We start from the raw sequence: 19,694 nt of genomic DNA, 5'->3' as shown, positions 1-19,694 counted from the left end.
CTCCGGGCTCGGTATTCGGCCCGAACCCAGAGTACTCCCCCCGTATTCCTGGCTGTGAAAGAACAAGCCAAGAGTGAGGAGTCGGGGTGGTGGAGGGATGCTGAAAACTGTCAAGGAAGTTAGATGAGTTGACAGAGTGAATATATATGCTTCCTCTCATGCTGATAGGGTAGACATGGTAATTGTTTGATGAGTTGATTGATTACTTGATTCTTTGAACGTGCTCCTCCCGAACTTTGTTAATAAAACATCATGAGCGGAAATCGACCTCTTTGCGTCGAAAGACAATGCTCAATGCCCGAAGTTTTATTCGAAGAGCGAGGACGCGCTGTCCCAGACATGGCCCAGCCTCCCGCTGTATGCTTTTCCTCCGATCTCCCTGTTGCCACAGGTCATTTCGAGGATCAGAGAAACGCACCACTCAGTGCTGCTTATAGCCCCGCGATGGGAAAACCAAACTTGGTACCCAGAGCTAGTGAGGCTGTCGCACTCACCCCCATGGCCGATCCCAGTGAGAAAGGATCTCCTCTCCCAAGCCGGTGGATCGATCTGGCATCCCCATCCAGAGCGCTGGTCGCTGCATGCATGGGTGATCAACGGATACCCGTTGACCTGTCAGAAAGGGTCGTGAACACGATCACACAGTCGAGAGCCCCCTCCACGAGACGGCTCTACGCGTCTAAATGGTCGGTGTTTTCTAAATGGTGCGCTACTAAAAACTTGGATCCGCGCGCATGCGGGGTCCCGCGGGTGCTCTCCTTCTTACAAGAGCTGTTGGAAAAGGGCAGATCCCCTTCCACGCTCAAAGTATATGTGGCCGCTATTGCAGCGTTCGCTGAGACGACGCGCGGCCGGGCAATGGGAAGGAATGAGCTCATTATCCGCTTCCTCAGAGGAGCTAGACGGATGAATCCCCCGCGGCCCCCCTCGGTTCCCTCGTGGGATCTGTCCTTGGTCCTAGCGGCCCTAAAGGCTTTTCCCTTTGAACCGCTTGAATCCGCGGATCTAAAGTATCTGTCGCTTAAAAACCGTTTTTCTGATAGCTCTGTCTTCAGTCAAACGAGTGGGTGATTTGCACGCGCTATCTGTTAGCCCTGCATGTCTTGAGTTCGGGCCGAATGACTCGAAAGTCATTCTCAGACCGAGACACAGTTACATCCCCAAAGCGATTGGAACCCCGTTTAGGGCACAAGTCATTTCCCTCTCGGCTCTGCCAGCATCCGATAGTGGGGACAGTGATAACCTCCTATGCCCTGTCCGGGCGCTGAGAGTTTACATCACGCGCTCCGCCGCTTTCAGGCGTTCAGAGCAGCTCTTTGTTTCCTTCGACGGACCCACCAAGGGTCTTGCCGCCTCGAAGCAGAGCTTGTCCAGGTGGATAGTGGACGCGATAGCAGCAGCTTATGCCTCCAGACACCTGCAGTGCCCTCTGGGCATCAGAGCCCACTCCACTAGAGGCATGGCCTCGTCATGGGCCTGGTCCAGCGGAATTTCTATTCACGATATTGGTATGGCGGCGGGCTGGGCCTCCCCGTCAACATTCGTGAGGTTTTATAACCTGGAAGTTCCTGCCCTACAGGCAAAAATACTGTCAGTATAAGTGACATGTATGCTCTGCCCATTTCTCGTGTGCAGACTACGTTCATATGCTGGCGCTATTCTGGTACTATACTCAGGGTGAAGTGTTTGACTCAGACCGGCTGATCCGCTCTGTTTCCTATTTCCCGTTACGCGCTGTTGTCAGTGCTGGCCCGCGCTGCTGGCCGCCCGTATTATTCTCTGTCGTGCGGGAATTTTTTCTCTTCATGTGAGACCGACTATGTCGTTTTTCTCCTACCCTTATGAGTGCTTATGTACTGTATGGGCTCGCTCTGCCGGCCCTACTGTTTGTACTGTTATATGTTTATAGACCGGCCGCGCCGCTCTATTTCATATGCTGCATGAAGTGCCTGTACTGCGCTGGCCCGTCTCTCCGACCAGCCACATTTCTCAGAAGAGTTTTTTCCCCGGTTTCCCTGGGATTCATGGGCTGGATGCTCGGCGCACACGGCGTTGACAAAGGGTTCCCGATGCGTAAGCTAACCTTACGCAATACGAGAGACCTCTCGTAAGAGAACGTATTCGGTTACTAATGTAACCTCGGTTCTCTCTACAAGAGGGAACGAGTATTGCGTAACCTGCCGTGTCGCGCCACGAGCTTTTGCGCTTCAGACTGCGAAAACCAGAATTTTAGCCTGTGAGCGCTGAATATATACACACTGGCCACACCCATTCTGACGGTTAGAAGGGTGTGGAGGGCGCAAAGCGCCCTCATTGGTTGCCGCGTTCAGAGCGCTCACCGATAGGCTTAAGCAGTTGCCACCGAGCAGCCAATGAGCACGCTTATACAGCCTGCCTAGGTCTGTCGGCTGCTGCACTGCGTTGACAATGAATACAAAATTAAGGATAATTTTTTGGCTTCAGATCTCGAAGAAAGAAGACTTTCCCGATGCGTAAGCTAACCTTACGCAATACTCGTTCCCTCTTCTAGAGAGAACCGAGGTTACATTAGTAACCTGCCGTGTCGCGCCACGAGCTTTTGCGCTTCAGACTGCGAAAACCAGAATTTTAGCCTGTGAGCGCTGAATATATACACGCTGGCCACACCCATTCTGACGGTTAGAAGGGTGTGGAGGGCGCAAAGCGCCCTCATTGGTTGCCGCGTTCAGAGCGCTCACCGATAGGCTTAAGCAGTTGCCACCGAGCAGCCAATGAGCACGCTTATACAGCCTGCCTAGGTCTGTCGGCTGCTGCACTGCGTTGACAATGAATACAAAATTAAGGATAATTTTTTGGCTTCAGATCTCAAAGAAAGAAGACTTTCCCGATGCGTAAGCTAACCTTACGCAATACTCGTTCCCTCTTCTAGAGAGAACCGAGGTTACATTAGTAACCGAGTACGTTTTTTGACATACGTCAGCATGACTTCAGAGCAAGGCATACATCTCCCGGTGATCACCGGTGATCGGTTCTGCGCAGATTTTGCTCATCTCAAACAAGCCAACCTACTGTGGTGTAACATACGTCACCTCCATTCATGAGGGCGTCTCCAAATTTAAAGCTGCACATCCAGCAAGGCAGGATCTCAGTCACTGGAACAACATCTACCTTTATGGGTGTTAAAGATTTCGTCTGGAGAATGCGAGGTTTGGCGTTTGAACTGTAAGTTATTTTCATTTTATTACATTATAAATACTTTGAGAGAATACGTGTTTTAACGTGAAATATCTGTTGCTTTTAGAGTATAAGTTGATTTCGCTTAGAATAAGCATCCAACAAATATGAGGGAACATAAAATGTCTGTATCACTACAAAAAATCTTGTCTATTTTGTAAGAGCTTATTTAGGCTTATAAAATAAAATTGAAAACATCAACATACAAAAATAGCACAATTCATATAAACAATTTTGGTTTCACAATTGTAACAAGGGTGTGTTGGTAGATTTTTGCATTAAACCTGTTCAACAGGCTGTGAGGCAGTTCAAAGCTGGAAGAAAGCCATTGGCATTAATCCAGTAGTAAACACACTAATTGCACAGCAGTCTTTAAATTAGTTTTTTAAGGTAATTGTATGCTATAATAATAATAATGGTAAAGGCTACACTTTACAATAAGGTACAATTTGTTAACATTAGTTAATGTATTTACATGAACTAACGATGAGCAATACATTTGTTACAGTATTTAGTAATTTTTGTTAATGTTAGTTAATAAAAATACAGCTGTTCATTGTTCATGTTAGTTTGCATTAACTCGTGTTAACAAATACAACATTTGATTTCGATAATGTATTAGTAAATGTTGAAATTAACATTAACTAAGATGAATAAATGCTGAAAAAGTATTGTTCATTCTTAGTTCATGTTAACTAATAAATTGTAAAGTGTTACCATAATAATATATTTGTGTGTGTGTGTGTGTGTGTGTGTGTGTGTGTGTGTGTGTGTGTGTGTGTGTGTGTGTGTGTGTGTGTGTGTGTGTGTGTGTGTGTGTAAGAGAGAGAGAGAGAGAGAGAGAGAGAGAGAGAGAGAGAGAGAGAGAGACTAAATTTGAATATGCTTGCAGAATATAAACCTATAGCCTATCATTGCTGCATCCAAGTCCATGTCTTTTTTATTCGCTTTGCTTTAATTGCACTACATGGTCCTTGTTTTTCCTCATAATTTATCTCATAATTCATCTGTATTTAGATACATGTTTATATATCAAATTATTTTAATATGGATTTAAAATTAGATATTTTATCGATGTATTTTGAATTACTGCTGTATATAAAATATTTGTCTAGTTAATACTTTTCTAATTAAAACTCTTAATAGTTCGGTAACCCAGTAAGAGTGGATGAGATTTACAGAACCAAGGAGTAAACAGCAATGGATCCTCCACTACAAAGTGTAACTCCTACACTCAAGTAAGCATACAAATTCAAGAAAAACTTTTACATTTGTTAATCATTAGTTTATTCTGAACAGATAATTGTTGTTGTTGTTGTTTTTATTGTTGTAAATTAAGTCAAATTTGCACTGTTACAGGCAAAAAACATCAGACTCACATGTGCCCAGCTGTGTGTCCCTGATGAGTAATGCATCAAAGCAACACGATATGGATTTTAAAGGTGGCCGCACTTCTGAAGACAGGTACATTTATAGATGGGGACGATCATTTTGTGTCACTGATTAAAGTTACACATAAATTTGCACAATCTTTGCAATATTTCTCTCAGAAAATCAAATGGCCTCTGTTTTCCCAAATGCTGTCTCGTTTTCTATCATTTCCTGTCTCTCTATAAACTGTCCTGTCAAATTAATATAAAAAATTTCATTTAACTCAAGTTTTGTGGAGACAAACATATAAATATCTAAAGTAATTAGGACTGTGAATCAATCATTTTTTGTGATTAATCACAATAAACTGTGTTAGATGCAATTGATCACGCATAATAAAATGTATAATAATAAATATATTTATGGTGATGCTCTATACCATTTTATTTTATAAACTCCTTTGCAAATCTTAGAACGCATTCAATCGAAGATTTGAATTGACGTGGTGCGATGTGTAAATCATCTAAATTTGTATTAAGCTTACAATGCAAGTGATGTGTAATTTTACTTACAGTATTTTTACTGTCATTCTTAGCAGACCATTTTTATTATTTACTGTTATAGTATAATCTGCTCTCTGTTACAGGCAGAAGAGATCAGACACAGTCAGTAGTGACACGTCTAAAGATCTGCCATTTTCACATTTTAAAATTGACAGCCAATATAGATAGTCAATGATCAAAATTACACATCATAACATTTGCAAATATTTCTGTCAGAAAATCAAATGGCTGCTATAAGTTATTCTGCAAATGGACATTTTTCTTAAATGTTCCTAAAAGTTGTTGTTGTTGTTGTTGTTGTTGTTGTTGTTGTTGTTGTTGTTGTTGTTGTTGTTTTATTGCATATGAAGTAAAATATGCATTGTTACAGACATAAAATATCACCAGATGACAGCTGTGTGTTAATGAATGGTGGCGCTTCAACGCATGATGGATTCAAAGGTGACAGCACTTCTGAAGACAGGTAAATTTATGGATTGGACAGTCATTTTGTGTCACTCGTCAAAAGAAAACCCTTTTTATTATAATCAATATTATAATCTCTCATTGTCCTATCCAGTCAAAATAAAGGCAAAAATATCCTAAAAACTAGATATATATTTAACGCAAGTTTTGTGGACACACTTGTCCAAATAGATCAAGTAATTAGGGCGGTGTGAATCAATTGATTAACAAATGAATTGTTTTCTGTAATTAATCATATTTTGTATTAGTGTTTATTACACCTAATATTAGAATTTGTAATCATAAAAATGTTTTTTTTATTTTTTTTATGGTGATCATTTATTTATTACTGTTTTTAGACATTAAATTACTTATGTAACTTTATTAAAAGCATCTGAATCTCTATTAAAGGGTTAGTTTTCCCAATTTTTTTTTTTTTACTTTTTGTCATCATTTATTCACCTTCATGTTTGGGGAACATAAGATATTTTGTTACTTTTAATTATCATAAAAATCAACGATAATAGCCAATGATCAAAATCACAAAAACGTTGCCAAATCTATTTTGTATTTCTGTAAGGAATTAAAATCTCTGCTAAGGACTGCACCAGCTGAACCCCCCAATAACCAAAATAGCAAGTACAACCCAATATTATATATATACCAGCCTATACAAATATACAATATTAGTGCCATGGTAATGGAAACATATTTAGAATCAGGCTATTAAAGGGGTCATGACATGAGAAACCAAATTTGCCTTGATCTTTTGGTATATAAGAGGTCTTTGTACCATTAAAACGTCCTGCAAGTTTCAAAGCTTAAGACGTCCTCCCCATTATAAATGAATAATTTATTTAATCAAGCTCTAAATATAGCTCGTCCTGGATCCATGGTATGAAGTGACGTCACGGTACGAAGTGACGTAGCAGTCGTTTGCATATGACCGCCTCCAGCGTAGACAACTACGCTTCAAGCGCAAGATAACTAGCCTCATTTCATCATCGCATCTGTCACGCGCTTCACATGTGTTCAGTCACGTGCAGCGAGTGGATATGTTTACAAAAAGATTGCGATGTCAGACACGCAGATGTGCTGTTCCTGGCTGTGGACAAACAACATGTTTGAATAATATACGCTGCTGAAAGATCCAGACGTCAGGGGAAGATGGATGCAGTTTATTTTTTATTATTCATTTATTATTCACGGCAGTGTTGATGAGTGACAGTTGAGAACAATCGCAGTTTGATGCTGGCTTTGCCAGAAAACTTTTGTATAAGATAAGGCCGTGTGGACTATTCTGGGCTCAACAACGACGACGCAAACCTTAAGTAATGTAGGCTATTTAAAACTTTTTTAAAACGTTAGTTGCAGTTTAATTCATTATGAATAATCACAGTGTTTTTACTTAGTTTAGCCTACTTATTGTTTTAATGACCGTCATGTTCATGCCCCGTAGGTTATTAAAAGATGTAGGCTGTCAAACTGACAAAATAGTTTCACACTTACTTACTATGTGGACGGGCTGATGCATTCTTAGTTGTGTTGATGGTTCATTTCCTCTGATTCCGACTCAAACATCATTGCAATCGCCATCGCCTCGCACGCATCACCCGTTACTATGGTAACGGTAAACACAGCTCCGAAAAATCCGCAAGTTTTGAAAAGGGGGTGTTAACAATTGATGTATAGGCACTGACGTTATCCAATCATAACAGTGGATGTTAACACTGAACTCTTAAAGGGGAAACACCCCCCAAACAGACTGTTTGAATCAGAGGATGAGAAACAGGGTGGGAAAAGGTCATAAATCACTCAATTTTAAACGTTTTTTGTCCAAAAAACTATAGTAATACTATAATTGCACCTAAGGGAACATAATAAAAGAAAAGAAAAAAACATGTCATGACCCCTTTAATGAATATCGAAATGTGTAAGTGGCTATTTTTCATAACAAATGCTATAGATCAGGGGTGCCCAACTCCTTATCTCCAACCCTAATCAAACACACCTGAAGCAACCAATTAGCATCTTCAGGATCGCTTGAAAATTAAAGGCAGGTGTGTTTGATTAGGGTTGGAGATGAACTGTGCAGGACAGTCGATTGGCAGGAGCAGGGTTGGGCACCCCTGCTATAGATCAATAAGAAAAAGAAAAAAAGATTCCTAAACATAGTAACAAGGAGCCATCAATGGTCTTACCTATAAGGTAACAAATGCCTTGTTGTAACAAATGCTTAAACAAATTGTAACAAATGCTTAAACAAATTGTAACAAATGCTTAAATTGTAACAAATGCTTAAACAAATACATGAACTATGTACATTTTTATAAGGCCAAGTACAAGTTAGAATCAAGAGCCATTTGGAAAATGTGTTCTAAGAATGACTGATAGGAAAAACCTGGTCAACTTTGCCACAAAAGACCATTTTTGCACACACAAACAAACACAAAAAAACCCCACTGTCCTGGGACCCCACTAAAACAATTCACACTTCAAACCCATGTTTTAACTTAAACCCCTTTAAGTTGCATTAAAGTAATATCTGAATCTGTTTAAAGCTATGTGAACATTTACCAGTGATATGTGTAACTATTTCTTAATTCTACAGGCTTAAACTTAAAACAAAGCTGCGGAAGAAGTTTCAACATCTGCATGAGGGAATAACAAAGCAGGGAAACCCACAACTATTGAATCAAATCTACACTGAGCTCTACATCACAGAAGGAAGAGAGTTTAATGATGAATATGAGATCAGACAGATTGAAACGGCAGCTAAGAGAGCAGCTACAGCTGACACCCCAATCAACCGCAATGACATCTTCAAACCCTTACCAGGACAAAACCAACCCATCAGAACTGTGCTGACTAAAGGATTTGCTGGCATTGGAAAAACAGTTTCTGTGCAGAAGTTCGTTCTAGACTGGGCTGAAGGGAAAGCGAATCAGGACATCTTCCTCATATTTCCACTTCCTTTCAGAGAGCTCAATTTGACAAAGGACAAACTCAGTCTTTCAGATCTTCTCCATGTTTTTTTCCATGAAACTATGGAAATTGACATTTTCAGTGATAAATATAAAGTGTTGTTTATCTTTGATGGTTTGGATGAGTGCCGTCTGTCTCTGGATTTTCAGAACAATGTGAGGTTGTGTGATGTGACTGAATCAGCTTCAGTGGACGTGCTGCTGACGAACCTCATTTTGAGGAATCTGCTTCCCTCTGCTCTCATCTGGATCACCTCCAGACCAGCAGCATCTGATCTCATCCCCTCTGAGTGTGTTCATCGAGTGACAGAGGTACGAGGCTTCAATGACCCACAGAAGGAGGAATACTTCAGGAAGAGAATCACTGATCAGAGTCTGGCCAATGAAATCATCTCACACCTGAAGTCATCGAGGAGCCTCTATATCATGTGCCACATCCCAGTGTTCTGCTGGATCTCAGCCACTGTTCTGGAGAAGATGCTGAGTGGAGCAGAGAGTGGAGAGATTCCCAAGACTCTCACTCAAATGTACACACACTTCCTGATCCTTCAAACCAACATCAAACACGAGAAGGACTATGAGAAGAAATTGACAGATGAAGACATGATCCTAAAACTGGGGCAACTGGCTTTTCAACAGCTTATAAAACACAATGTGATCTTCTATGAAGAAGATCTGAGAGAGTGTGGCATTGACGTGACAGAAGCATCAGTGTTCTCAGGATTGTGCACTCAGATCTTCAGAGAGGAGTTTGGTCTGTGTCAGAAGAAAGTCTACTGCTTTGTTCACCTCAGCATTCAGGAACATCTTGCTGCGCTGTTTGGCCATCACACCTTCATCACCCGGAACATCAATGTGTTTGTCCAAATGACTGAATCAGCACATAAACAGGGCCCAATATTTGACCTGCATCAGAGAGCTGTCGATGAGACCTTAGAAAGTCAAAATGGACACCTGGGCCTATTTCTTCGCTTCCTTCTGGGCTTTTCCCTTGAGTCCAATCATAAGCTCTTAAAAGTTCTTCTGGCACAGACAGAAAGCAGGAACCACAATTTGCAGGAAACAGTCAAATACATCAAGAAGAAGATAGAGGAACATCCAACTCCAGAGAAATTTATCAATCTGTTCCACTGCCTCAGTGATCTGGGTGACAGTGCACTAGTGGAACAAATCCAGCGCTATCTCAACTGTAGAGCTCTTACCACAGTCAAAATTACCCCCTTACAATGGTCAGCTGTGGTGTTTGTTCTTCTGACTTCAGAGAACTTGGATGTGTTTGAGTTGAAGAAATATAGCTGGAAAACCAACTGTCCACAAATGGAGCAAGTTCTTCAGCATCTTGTAAAGCGTCCAAATCAGTTTCGTATGTTATAATAACAATACATTTAAATTGTCATGTTTCAAATTGTCTTTTTTTTTTAATCAATTAGGATTTATTGTTAAATAAAATCTTCTGTCAATGTTAATACTTTTCACAGGGTTGCTCATTGTGAACTGAAAACAAAGTGCTGCTCTCCTCTGGCCATAGCTCTCGCCTCTGAGTATTCATGTATAAAGGAATTGAATCTGAATGGAAATGAACTACAGGATGCAGGACTGAAACTGCTCTCTGAAGGACTGGGAAGTTCTCATTGCACACTAGAGATACTGAGGTAATGGTTTGTGTTATTACTATGATGCTTATGCCTAAAATATTTGTATAATACTATCTATATAATATATATGTAGGGGTCTCCAACCATGTTCAAGGATAGCTACAATCCTGCAGTTCAGCTCCAAGCCCAATCAAACACACCTGAACCATAAAATCTATTGGAGCAGGGTTGGAAACGAAGTCCACAATAAATAAAGCTCTCCAGGAGCATGGGTTGGAGAGCAGGGCTTGACATTATTTCAACAGTGGCTTGTAATGCATTCACTCATATAGCCACTTGTGGGTGGAAATTTTATATATAATAAATACATATTTCAATTGTAGTCTTTTAAAAAGGCATCTGAAATAATAAACTAAGAGAAATATTGTTAAAAATATAGATTTTTCGATACTGAAATATCTGAAACACTTCCAATACTCATTTTCTGCAGAATAGACACACGATACAAGCTGCACTTTCTCACTCTCATCTCTCCGACAGTGAGTTGACACACAAGCCCACGTCCACTCACTCACTCACTCACTCACTCACTCACTCACTTGTTTCATTTGATCTGGATGAATATTGTTGGTGTTACAGAGCTTGAATTTCGGCATAAGATAATTTTAATTTTAAAATTCATAATTTTATTAATTCCAGCAATTCCCACTTTGGGAATTAAGCCACCTCTCAGGACTAAATTGTTATTTTTCGCTACTTACAATGCTTAAACAGTCAAATACACACAAAATAATGCCAGAATTCTGGTATTGGCGAGAATTCACATTTTAACGCATATGTAACAGTATAATGGATACGTGTGTCAGGTCTTAAAATGACAGATGCCTGCAGCCAAATTATGAGATAATAGAAATTTCTGTATAGTAGTTTTTCCCATTGGTATTAATGTCAAAATTGTGGCTATTGAAAATGCTGAATGGCTAGTAACTTTGGAAAACCACTAGCCACAGAGGCTGGTAAGAACAAAAGTTAATGTCAAGTCCTGTTTGAGATCCCTGCTATATTGTATCTAAAATGATTGTCATCTACATTGTTTACTGGCCTGTTTTTAGGGTAGGGTGAGGTTAAGGACTCAAAAATATCTTTATAATAGTCAGTCTAACTGTACAAATATATTTACAATATGTGACCCTGGATCACAAAACCAGTCACAAGTAGCACGGGTATATTTGTGGCAATAGCCAACAATACATTGTACGGTCAAAATTATCGATTTGTCTTTTATGCCAAAAATCATTAGGATACTAAGTAAAGATCATGTTCCATGAAGATATTTTGTAAATTTCCTACCGAAAATATATCACAAATTTATTTTTGTGAGTGGTAGCAGCAAAATCACGAACACAAATGGACAACTTTAAAGGCGATTTTCTCAATGTTTCAATTTTTTGCACCCTCAGATTCCAGATTTTCAAATAGTTCTCGGCCAAATACTATCCTATCCTAACAAACCACACATCAATGGAAAGCTTATTTATAAATCTCAATTTAAAAAAAATTACCCATGTGACTGGTTTTGTGGTCCAGGCTCACATATAATTATGATATAAACCAATTGTAAATAGTGGTGTCCAGACTGAAATAAGTCGTTTAGACCAAAATCATCATCTAAGTCTTAGCCCCAACCTAATCACAGACAGACCGGCCTTCATGTGTCATTCACATTAAATATATCAAAGCAAATATTTAAATGTAGGTAGGTTGTGATTACCTATTCATGAAGAAGCCTTTGCTCTGGTGTGTTAACCGAGACAGAATTATTCATTGTTCTCTCTACAGGCTGAATGACTGTCGTGTCACAGATGAAGGTTGTGCTTCTCTGGCCTCAGCTCTGAGATCAAGCCCCTCACAACTGAAACATCTGGATTTGTCATTTAATAAACTAGGAGATAGAGGAGTGAAGTGTCTTTCTGATTCTCTCTGTACAATACAGAAACTGAAGTATGCTTTGGTTGTGCATTAGCATGTGGAATACTTAAGTCTATTCTCAATACACCTATATACAAATAAGTGTCATTGTGCTGTCTGCAGGCTGAGGAATTGTGGTATCACAGAAGAAGGTTGTGCTGCTCTGGCTTCAGCTCTGGCATCAAACCCCTCACACCTGAGAGAGCTGGATCTGACTAGAAATAGTGTACGGGATCTGGGAGTGAAGCTTCTGTATGCCACTCTAAAGAATCCTGAGTGTCAGCTGAAGGTTCTGAAGTAGGATCTCATCTTGTCTGCTAAGGTTGTTACTGCTGAACCAATCGGTGTATTGTGAATGAAACGAGTGAAGGATGTGTCATTGTTCTCTCTGTAGGCTGAAGGAGTGTGGTCTCACAGATGAAGGTTGTGCAGCTCTGGTTTCAGCTCTGAGATCAAACCCCTCACACATGAAAGAGCTGGATCTGTCAGAGAATAAACTGGGAGATTCTGGAATTAAGTTTCTTGCTAATGGACCAAATTGTCCTCCTTTCGGACTTGAAGAACTGTGGTAAGAAGACGTTCCTGAGTCATACATTGAATATTTTATTTAATATTGTATTTAATTGTTATATTATTATTAGATGGGAATACAAACAAAAATTAGGTTACATTTTCTTTTAAGGTGTCTATTTTACAATTATACATATTGAGTAATATTAATTAACTACATTTGTGCTTACTATAGGTTTAGAATTAGGATTTGTTTTAGGGTTAGTTACATGTAATTTTGCATAATTTATAGTTATTACTATAGTAACTACATGTAAAGTTTAACAAGGACAGTGTTACCAAAAATGCATATATTAAGTTGGGATTTTAAACCAGGTCCCCATGTACACAAAATGAAAATAAATCATACTACTAAACTTACAGAGGACTGTCACTGGTGCCCCCTCAACAATAGTACATGATGTGTATTTTCTACACTGATTAAGTGTTGTTTTTCTCTGTGCAGGGTGACTGGTTGTGGTATCACTCATGAAGGCTGTGCTGCTTTGGCTTCGGCTCTGACATCAAACCTCTCACAGCTGAAAGAGCTGAATATGTCTAGCAACGTCATAGGAGATTCAGGGGTGAAGCTGCTGTCTACTGCACTGGAGAATCCCCACTGTAAACTACAGACACTAGGGTAGAGTCACAGTGATTAAATTACTTTGCAAGTCAAACTCAGGAATCACAATTCTGTCAATGAATTGTGTATCCTGAACAGAGAATATGTTTCTTTGTTGCCTCTGCAGGTTGAATGATTGTGGTGTCAGAGATGAAGGTTGTGCTGCTCTGATTTCTGCTCTGACGACAAACCCCTCACACTTGAGTAAGCTGCATCTATCTGGGAATGAAATAGGAACGTCAACAAAGAAGCAGCTGTCAGCTCTTCAGGCTCTTCCAAATAATAAACTGAATAAAGTCAAGTGAGTTTCTTTTACTCAACCTCATGTAATTCAAAACATTTTTAGTGGATGGTGAGTCATATTTTCAAGCTCAAAAACATAAAAAAGTACCCTACTAGTCCATACAACCAAGTCTTTTCTTAAGACATAGTACGTTAGCCTCATAGCATAATTGCTTATAAAAAGTTATATTTTAAAAAAAAATGACTTAGGCAATTATGCTATGAGGCTGAAATTAAAGTAGTTATTTGCAAAAAATCTATTGACCTGTACACTCAATATTAATTTTATATATATTGTAGAGATGTAATTTATTTGTCACTTTGTCACACGTCTTTCTTTTCTTTCAGTTTATCCATTGGGAGATCTGTATCTTTCACAGAAAACAATAATGATCCTTACACTTCTCAGGAGCAACAATGATCCTGCTGCACATTTATACAGAAACTAATACTTGTATATCTGACACAAGTTGAGAAAGATTCACATTGGTCAGAAGAATCAGCACTGAGAAGAAACAGCATTCTTCTCTTCATTTTTCAGCATTCATTATTTTCCATTATGAAGTAGCCCTTTTTAAATATTTACATTCATAAAAGAGAGACAAAAGTGACATGATAGATTTGAGCTCCTCTAGCAATACATAATAAATTAAATAGCTTTCAATTAGCACAATTTACAAATGCATATGTTAACGAATGAATATACTGAAGGGCATACGTGAAGATTAATGTATTACAAGGGCAATGTTTTTGAGTTATAGAAATTTGTTTTTTTGTGTTTTTTTTCCTGTGGTTACAGTTACTTGTTTTGGTTTCAACATTTTAATATTGTCCTATAAACTAAAATTCTAATGTCATATTTTGCTGTTACGTATAGTGAATAAATTCACATCTTTATTAATTTAGGTGAAGGCCTAAATGTGCGTTATGCCCTCAACGCAATAAGGGTGAGATTCAAATATAAAGTCAATATGTTTTTATACAGCCCAGGCTCACTGGAAAAACATACCCGTGGCAACATTTTTGCAAAATACGTTGCATCGTGCACGTTTCAAGACAGTTTCAAAGTGAAATGTCCAGTGAGTGGTGCTAAAAAAAGCGTTTGGCTACACATTTATGGCCATTTTACCCACATATTGCATAAACTAAAATGGTACATCAAGTCATTGTTTATATTTGATAACATAGTTGAGAATCATCTTTATAAAATATTTTTTGGTTAAAAAAAAAAAAATCTTCTGAAAAAAAAAGTCCTGAAACCTAAAAATGTATTGATAAATAAAAACCCATTGTTTTGCCTATACTGTACATCATCTTTAACAACTTTTTTTTTTTTTTTTTTTTTAAAGCTGTTATGTGTGAGGCAAGGAATTTTTTTTTTTTTTTTTTAAAGAGCATTGCAACAATAAGGGTTTACGTCACGATAGTTTCTGGCAAAACATGGCAATGCAAAAGTGTTTCTTGGTACCAAATACAAACTTCAATCAAGCCAAAAAAAAAATAATGTATTTGGTGATAAACGGAAAACACCACATATGAACCAAGCACTGAATTGATCTGTAAAAGAACTCTAGTATGAGTTACGCAAAATCAATCTTGTGATGACTGACATTGGCCATAACTGATACAGCGATCACCACTAATGCAGTACTAGTGCACTGCACGGTTCGGCTTCAGGTTTCGGTGGATCGACTGCAGGCTTCGGTGGGGCTTCAGGTTCGACTGTAATAGATACAGATAGTCAGCTTTAGGATTCAATCTCAGATGTACATCTACTCAAATCATGTATAGTAAGTGTTCCTTAGCATAAATTGTAATGCATGTATTTATCATTTTTATTTTATTTTGTAAAGGTATTCTGTGCTTGAAACAGCTATGGGCTGAATTATGGTACTTTTGTCAGAGTATGATTTGATAATTATAAAAGATAAAGTAAAAAAAAAATTAAAAAAAAAAAATTTTTTACCTGTATATGGATCCATACACTGATGTATAGATCCATTGCTGCAGCATTTCTCATTGTTCAAACAGTCACTGTCATAGACACACAACTGGGCACACTCTCCTGCTTCTGGTTGTACACTTGGACACTCTCCTGGCTTTGCTGTTATACAGACATGTCAGTGAAAACATCACTGAATGCTAAAAGGTCTCATTTACCGTTCAAAGAAATGTGTGTCCTGTCAAAATTAGTGTGAACGTTAGTTCATGTCATTAATCAATTGACAGCACATATATAGGCTACAGAAGTTGTCAGATCAGAGTAGGTTTTATAGAAAATAAAGTCAGAGTAGAAAATACTAGTTCAGTCTTTCTACTTAATTTCATGTTTAGTTCTAGGAGTTACTTGGGATTTTTTTTTTTTTTTTTTTTTTTTTTTATTTGTTTAGTTTACTAGCAATTTGAGTGAAAAATTGTTAGGATACACAAAAAAAAAAAAAAAAAAAATTCATTGTTTCCTTTGGAAGACCTCTAGCATACATCATTAATTGAAACTCACTGAAAACAGGCGGCACACACACGTGCCCAAAGGGAAATTGACAGCAAATGTTTCCTCCAGAGCAGTCTCCATCACAAGAACATTCTCGACCGGGCGGCACAACCTTCAGCTTCGCCGGACACTGACCGGACACTACAGAAGAGGATTCAAGAGGATTGTTAGGGGACCCTCAGGCGTGCTGTATTAGTTTGTTTCAGCATTTGTACATCAGGGGTCTTGCAATATGCATCAAAAACTTGAAAATATTCATATTGATCTGCTTCAAATCAAGTAAAATACCATTTATCACTAAACTGCCAATTAGTTTCAAAGCCACTATAGTAGGGCATGTAACAGAGGTAGGCCTACACGCTCATATTAGACAGTTCAAAGGTTTTCCATAAATTTACTAACTAAAGTTAGGCCTACCTAAAACAGAAGTCGTATTTTGAAAGGCATCTTCTTCTGGCTGTATGAAGCCAAAAGATCCAGCGTCTGTTGTGCTCAAACATGCAGACAGACACAATAAAACAGCACTCAACGAGCAGTACACCCGAGCTGTCATCGTCTCAACCTGCGATCTCAATGAACTCGTGAATTAGTGAGTCAGGAAAGAGGAACATCAACAAACACACAAAACTTCACTAAAAACAAGCTACTGAATCCCGCAACATAAATCGCTATAAAGGATATTTGAAAAACGGGTTTTTAAAGATCCAGCGAGGTCTGGGTAAATAACTCCTGATCAAACTCACCTGCCTGTAGCTTTAGCCTAACCTTGAAGACCTTGATTAGCTTGTTCAGGTGTGTTTGATTAAGTTTGGAGGAGCAGAGCGATGCGTTCACGCAGTTGTCGTAATAATTCCCGTAATTAGGAGATGACTTAGCGTAGTTAATCCGCGTGACTTGCCTGTGGATAGAAGAAATTGCAGAATATTCTCAGCATGTGATTTGTTTTTAATTCCTCATGAATCTAAGATGTGAACTTGAAGTAGTGCTCCTTATTGTCTGCTGTATGGCAGAAGTAATGCCAGCAGTGAGATTTTTATGAAAAGGAAAATAGAAATGTGCATTATTCAAAATGATTTAAAATAGAAATATTTACTAACATTATAAGTCTTTAATGTCTTTTTTATTATTATTTAATGGCACATTTTTCACATTTACAATGCAAGACAGGGAGCATAAATATCATATGGCACACCCCACATCCAAAAAAGCAAGACTTCAATGGTAAATATTTTGACATAAGTATAGTCTATAGATTTCCACTTAGTTTTTTAAAGTATTTTAAACTTTGAAATATTCTCACTATATCATAAGGAAATAAAGTAAAGGAGAGTTTCTTCCATAAAATTGACATGGTGTGACAAGCTCACCACAAGCTCAGAAAACTGGAAATTCAATCCATATGGGGACTCAACAGATTTTATTCTAAATCTAAGGGAAACATATTTTTTCACGGAAAGCCATTTAAAACAATAATCACCCAAAATTTAGAGGTAAAATCACAGTAGTAAAAACTTATTTCACTACTTTCTTTTTTTTACAGGAAAGGAAGTACAAACTGTTCGATTTCGAAACTCGACAAAAAAAGCGTCAAGCTTCATCATTCCTCTGTCATTCATCGAGTTGGGAAGAAGACGTGTAAGGAATAAGCCTCGGATTTACCTCAGAAGAAGAAGAACGCGATTGATCCAGCAAAGGTAAGTAATTTATACTTACTTACATTAGTTAAAGGTGCTGTATGAAACTTTTTCACTCTATAAAGCATAAAAATACGTTTGCATATATTGAGGAAACATGCTAAGTTCACACACTCGTTTCTTTGAAAAACACTTCTACAGCCAGTTATTTTTCTTTGAAATGTGCGTTTCCGGGCTGGAATGTTTGTTTTTGTTTTGGTCTGTGATACTGCACATTGCCAATTTGCCAATTTTCATTGTCCATTGCGCTTGTTCCTGTTGCGTGTGCTCAAACTGGCAACCCGTGTGAGCGCTGCCCAGTCTGAGGAGCAGGCGGCGGGAGAAACAACGATCTCTGCTATTTTGAATTGGACTGCAGTACCTATTTCATTCTTACAGACTGCACCTTTAACGTCACGTGTTATTGTTACATAAACTTGTATACATTTTACTAGTTGAACCATTGCCAGACTAAAATGTGTAAAATCGATAGAAACATGTTGAAATATTATGAAATATAGGCAGGTAGGCAACCACGGTGTAAAAAGGACAAGGAAACCGTCATCGTTTGTGGTTTCTCTTACATATACTCTTTGTGGAAAACCCATGCCATGTGGGCTATAAACACACACATGCATGTATGGCCTGTGTGTGTTTATAACTTGGATGTTCCTTGCAACGCATTTTGTCCGTGCAGGAATCAAGCTAACTAATCTATGCTCAGCATTTGTCTTAAGCTGTTGCAGCCACCAAGCTGGCGTGTTCGACTAAGTCATGTAAATGACTGACTACGTGATTGGCACCAGTGTAACAGCTGCCTTCGTGTTTCATCTGCACTGTGTTAACCACGCTTGTATTGTGTTCATGACAACACCGGCATTGCCGTTACAGTGGACATTAGTGCTAGGTGTTGGCACGACCTCAGCCAATGACTGCACAACACAGCCAGGCTTGCCTTCATTTGCAACATAATGCAAGTAATTATGACTGAAAACATCCAGCAACTAGGGAATACACAGTCATGGATATATTTATATATAGGGCCATACAGCCATCTACTGGTTACACCAGAGTATTACAGATGATAAATGGTGCATGACTTAAGAGGTAAATGTTTAGTACTGTAAAATCCCCTTAATAATAATAATAATAATAATAATAATAGTAATAATAAAATGTTATGTAAAATGTTCTTATTAGTCTATGCTGATCTTGGATTAGCATACCAACAGCATATGTGTTACAAGTGAGAATCCCACACCGCCTCCTTCGCACCACCAGAGGGAGCCATCACCCGAATATTGACTGTTTCTCATTTGGACTTCATTTCCCATAGGCCCTCATTCTTGGGACTGATTGCACTCTCACCTGTATTTCATCACACACGGTGCGAAGTCTTGATTTGCCTCGGTGATCTTTTCTGAGCATTTATTCATTGTGGATTGTTATAGGCTACCCTTGTTTGATTTGGACTGTTACTCATATTTGATTCTTTGCCGCCTGCCTTGACCCTTGCCTGCCATTTTGCTACCTGCCCTGAACTCTGCTTGCCTTTGGACTCCATACGTTTGCTGCCTGCCCAGACTACTGCCCTTTTCAGTTTATGCTGTTGTCTCGTCCTCGCTGCTGTCGTTGATGTAGACTGTACCTTTATTGCATAACTCTGGGTTTTCAATAAAACTGCAGATAGATCTTCATCCTGTAGACCTGCCATATGAATGTTAAGGGGATAGTTCACCCAAAAATAAAAAAATCACATAATTTATTCACCCTCATGCTGTCCCAGATGCATATTATTAGGCCTATTTTATTTCTACAAATAAACACAAATTGATTATTTTAGGAAAAGAATCCATCTCTGCCAGGCACGGATTCAGAAAGCAGAGGCCCCTGGGCACAAAATCTTGGAGGCTTCATAGGCTCGTGGCCCAAACTAACA

At 38.8% G+C, this 19,694-nt stretch overlaps 1 protein-coding gene and 1 pseudogene across 2 annotated transcripts; one reads left to right on the top strand and one right to left on the bottom strand.

Moving 5' to 3' along the window:
- The first annotated feature begins 3,076 nt into the window (after positions 1 to 3,076).
- Positions 3,077 to 14,012, top strand: LOC308693768 (NACHT, LRR and PYD domains-containing protein 12-like; annotated as a pseudogene). Its single transcript has 9 exons — positions 3,077 to 3,201; positions 8,203 to 9,938; positions 10,054 to 10,227; positions 12,010 to 12,171; positions 12,262 to 12,435; positions 12,533 to 12,706; positions 13,154 to 13,327; positions 13,437 to 13,610; positions 13,940 to 14,012. The product of its transcript is annotated as an NACHT, LRR and PYD domains-containing protein 12-like (transcript).
- Positions 14,013 to 15,075: 1,063 nt separating this feature from the next.
- LOC308693767 (uncharacterized protein) lies at positions 15,076 to 19,191 on the bottom strand (the record flags this gene model as incomplete). The annotated part of the gene is made up of 6 exons (XM_081370864.1): positions 15,076 to 15,313; positions 15,558 to 15,695; positions 16,092 to 16,223; positions 16,500 to 16,565; positions 16,826 to 16,980; positions 19,124 to 19,191. The coding sequence occupies 6 exons, from the start codon at positions 19,189 to 19,191 to the stop codon at positions 15,231 to 15,233; spliced, it is 642 nt and encodes a 213-aa protein (XP_081226990.1). The 3' UTR covers positions 15,076 to 15,230.
- Between the last annotated feature and the right edge of the window lie 503 nt (positions 19,192 to 19,694).

Source organism: Scardinius erythrophthalmus (genome assembly GCF_964197995.2).
Source record: "Scardinius erythrophthalmus genome assembly, chromosome: 7".
NCBI classification, from domain to species: Eukaryota; Metazoa; Chordata; class Actinopteri; order Cypriniformes; family Leuciscidae; genus Scardinius; species Scardinius erythrophthalmus.
Note: the sequence above shows the minus strand (reverse complement) of the source record. Positions and strands in the feature narration are given on the sequence as shown.